Consider the following 4,446-nt stretch of genomic DNA (forward strand, 5'->3'; position numbering starts at 1 on the left):
TATCTATTTGTTTTATTTCTTCATTTGCTAGAAGCTTTGAGAATTCTTTTGGGATATTAGGGTTTTATGGTTTTTTGCTATTCTCTATTTTCTCAAACAACTCATGTCCCATATTGTTAATAGATCTGTCATAGATCTCTTCAACTTATCAACAATTACTATGGAGTTAGATGTGTATAATGAGGAATTTATGTTTAATCTACATATAAATGTGGCCAGTTGTTCAACAATAGTTCTGTCTCTACACTAAAAAAAAAAAAATGAAAATGACTACGTAATATAGGTAAAGATATTACGTTGTAATTTCGATCTGATATTTGGTTGATGATAAGCCCAAGATGTATGTTGATTCAAAATATGCGAATTCTATCTACTGAACTTATGCCTCGAGGGTTGAAACGATGGGTCAAAATTTAGAAAATTTAAATAAGACAATTTCCATTGTTATCATCAATCTTCAAATAACATACTTTGAATCATAATGTATAGATAAAAAAAACTAGAATTGAAACATTTTTATTGGGAAAATATATACATAAAATACGTAGTTCCACGTATTATTCTTTGATAAATTGGTCATTTGTTCATATGAACGTGACTTTCATAGTTCTCCGTATTCGTTCTTAATAAGGTCAGCGGTTTTTTCAGCCATAGCCCAGATAGCGGCCAATGGATGTCCTCTAACTAGCTTAGGCATCGATCCAGCATCTACTACTCTCAACCCGGATATTCCATGAACCTTCATTGTTTCATCAACTACTGAATCTTCCGTGCTGTTGCCCATTTTTGTTGTACCCGAAGGATGATAAAGTGTAGAAGTGAGTGACCTAATAGCACAATACCAGTAATCTTTTTCTGATTCCTCTTTCAAATAATCACAATTGGGAGCTTGTGCTACCAAAGTTGCATTGATTGCTTGAAGTGGCTCTGTATCCAATAATGAGAGAATATATTGTATTGCCTCATATACTACTTGAATATCTTCGTCATTGGAGTCTGTATAATAAGCTGGATTGATCAGTGGAAATTCTGCTGGATTTCTAGAATTCAATTTCAACCAACCACGAGATTTTGGTTCAAGATTGATACAGTAAACTAGAAAATCCGTCAATGTATTATAGGTCGTGAAAACTTCTGTGTAGGTTTCGTTCAGATTGTAGAAAGTAGCTATGAACAGAAAAATATATGAATTAAAACTCTTTCATTATATTTAATTCCTAATTATTTATTGTTAAGTATCGTATTTTGAACTTACCAGCTGGAACACTTGTTGGTGGATTGATAGTTAAGAATTCCACGTTTGGTGGCTCAACAGATTCGTTTTTTGTATTGATAAATCCTATATTATCAGCTGAAAATATAGTAGCGAAAAAACCCAATCCTTTCATCCATTGTTCCAAATTATAGGTAACATTTCCAGCATCAGTAGTTAGATTAGACCTGATATACAATCCAACAAAAACAGGATGATCAGTCAAGTTTTTGCCAACAGGGAGATCTTTAACAACAGTGATATTGAGGTTTTCTAGATCCTCCTGAGGTCCGACACCACTGAGCATGAGTAGTTGTGGACTTCCGATTGGTCCTGCTGATAGAATGACTTCTTTCGATGCATAAGCATTATATAATTTACCCCCTTTGATGAATTGAACACCTGTTGCTGTTTGGGTTCCATTATCGTCAGAGAATATTATCTTAGTTGTGTATGCATTGAGAGTAACATTTAAATTGGTGGTGTTTTTAATTATTGGTGCGATGAAGGCACTTCCTCCTGTTACTTTTTTATTAAAATCTAAAGTCCATTGGAACTTTCCAATACCTATTTGATTTTTTCCGTTATAGTCCACAGTACTCAGACCTGATAGGAGATTAGCATTTAAAAAGGCATCGTATGTTACTGGATTCGGATATGTATAATTAATGCACAATAAACCATCTGTGCCATGGTATCCCGCATCATAAGAGTTCATATCAATTTTTTCAGTTTTTATGAAATAAGGTAGGATATCGTCGTAACTCCAACCATCTAATCCTAAATCTGACCAAGAATTGAAATCAGCCTTATTTCCTCTAGCATAAACACTATCAGCTATAATGCTGGTACCTCCCAAACCTTTACCGGTCGGATATACACATTTTTGGTCTACCATACCTAGAAATTACAATCGCAGATGTGAAAAATCTTAGAAATACCAGAATATGTTTAAAGTGTACACATACAATCACTGTGAAATAATCTAAATAAATTGCATTTTCGTGCTAGATCATATCTTATTCAATAAAACACAACCTCTAAAAACATATATAAATCGCTGTCATAAAAACATGCTTGCATGGTATTGCAGAGATATATTATGTTGATTAGGAAAAATGTGTTTTTGAAAATTTAAAAAGGAAACTCTGATTTTTCCAAAGGAAATGAATTTAGTATTGATGAAAACTCTCCAAACCAAAATTTGCTAAGCAGAATCAATACAACCAAATCTACTTACCTAAGCAACTTTTATTTTGAGGTACCGTTGTAAATCCCCAGTTATATTCAGAGTTTCTCGTATATAAATTCATGAAAGGTATATTGGTGAAATTGTTTCCGTCATTACCAGCTTCCAGCAATAGTATTTTCCAACCCGTAACTTCAGTTAATCGCCGTGTGAGAAGTGTACCAGCCGTACCCGCTCCGACGACAATGAAATCAAATGTTCCATAATCTAAAATTGTGAGAGTATCACGATTTCAATAATATTGAAAATTGTTTAGTAAATTATTCAATGAGCGATTGATGAATGATGAATTGCCATTTCTTGCGAATTTCATGTTCCAAATTGTTGTTTTTGAAATCTGTGTGAAATAGTATTTTCTCCTTGCCTCTCAAGCACTAGATAAATGACTGGGCCTCCAGAGCTTCAAAATTACGCTTTAAGCACAAACTGTGGTTGAGGTTATTTAAATTTTCGTTCGTGTTTTTGTCATGAAATCTTAACCAGGCTGCTTAAAACATTCTCTTACAGTATTATGTACAGAAACAAGTGCAGAATATGAATTATTACTCAAAAGAAGATTATAAAGAGCCTTAGACGGTAATTTATAGTAAAAAGTATAGTTACGAATGAGTACTTTTGTAGTTTTTGTATTTTGTATTCAATTAATCGAGTTTGAAATTTGACACTTGACACAAATCTCACAGAAGTTTCAATTGAGTGTTGAATGTTAAGCTCATGAGCGTCGAGCCCATGGGTTTCGTGCATAAAGTGCTTAATAAATTGGTAAGCAACTAGTTTCACTAAGGTAATTAAGAGTTTCAGCTGGAGTTTCTCCACGAGACATATTATAAGTAGTAATAAATCCTGTTTCAGTTGTACTTGATTCATTAGTGATTGATGCAACAAAATTCAAGCGAAAAACAGTAGTTGGAATTTAGAAACCCAATAATAGATGTAGACCCTGGCTCATCTAAGGAGAGTTAGAAGACCCATTCTGTAATGGGACATGTGATTCCATCTGATGAAGCGATATTTCTTTCACATCGAATTTTATATCTATATATTGGTCTAAGAAAAATGCCGATTTTGTTATTAATTTTCATAATTACTATCCACACAAGAGAAGGAATAAGAATGCTCTGAAGAGATCCAGCTGGATGGAAACTGGTCAGAGGTTTATATCTTTCTTACGAAATTTGTCTGGAAAGTCCTGTTTTTTATTCTTAGGGAATCGTCAAAATGAAAAAATTTGTAGAAAGTGGTGTTTATATTTTGTTTTATTAGACGCACCTCAAATGACGAAATTGAACAAAATAAAAAAATCCATTTGGTGAACTCGTCCTACATAAAAAATAAACAATATAATGTATAAAACTAGTGGGGCAATTGAATTGTGAAAAAAAATTCAAATTATACATATATCTGCTAAATGGTTCCTGAAAATTGAAATTGCATCTGTTTATTACTTACCGTACGTTTCAGAATCGTTCACATTAACTAAAATCGAATTATTTGTTGGTAGAGTATAGTAAGTGGTGTAATTGATATAATCATTAACATAATCGACAAAATCTGCAAACTCATCTTGAACAAAATTTGCTTTGCAGTACCATAAAGCAACTAATAGAATAAGGCTCTGAAAGTACTTCATTTTAATTAAGTTAACGCTACTTCACTCTAATAATTTTTTTTGCTCCGTTGCAGAGCTTATTTATACTTTTTCTGTTATCTTTTCAGATAAAGTAACACTTAACCTTTGTAATAATGATATTTAACAACAAAATTCACTCAAAAATTTGAATACAGATGGACGTGACTAAATTGGAGATATGATCACATTAGAATAAATTTATACGAAACTGTAGAAAATTATGGTTGGATACAATTTGGAAATGAACTTTTGATGCAACTGCTAAAGGAAGAAGTTTAAATAAAATAATCGTAAGAAATCAGAAGTTATAAATTT

The 4,446-nt window shown here is 32.4% G+C and overlaps 1 protein-coding gene across 1 annotated transcript; it reads right to left on the minus strand.

The window, feature by feature from the left end:
* Positions 1 to 500: 500 nt before the first annotated feature.
* LOC130892233 (glucose dehydrogenase [FAD, quinone]-like) lies at positions 501 to 4,169 on the minus strand. The gene is made up of 4 exons (XM_057797490.1): positions 3,951 to 4,169; positions 2,493 to 2,708; positions 1,256 to 2,152; positions 501 to 1,167 (listed from the first exon to the last, which is right to left on the minus strand). The coding sequence occupies exons 1-4, from the start codon at positions 4,129 to 4,131 to the stop codon at positions 602 to 604; spliced, it is 1,860 nt and encodes a 619-aa protein (XP_057653473.1). The 5' UTR covers positions 4,132 to 4,169; the 3' UTR covers positions 501 to 601.
* Between the last annotated feature and the right edge of the window lie 277 nt (positions 4,170 to 4,446).

Source organism: Diorhabda carinulata, chromosome 4 (assembly GCF_026250575.1).
Source record: "Diorhabda carinulata isolate Delta chromosome 4, icDioCari1.1, whole genome shotgun sequence".
NCBI lineage: Eukaryota > Metazoa > Arthropoda > Insecta > Coleoptera > Chrysomelidae > Diorhabda > Diorhabda carinulata.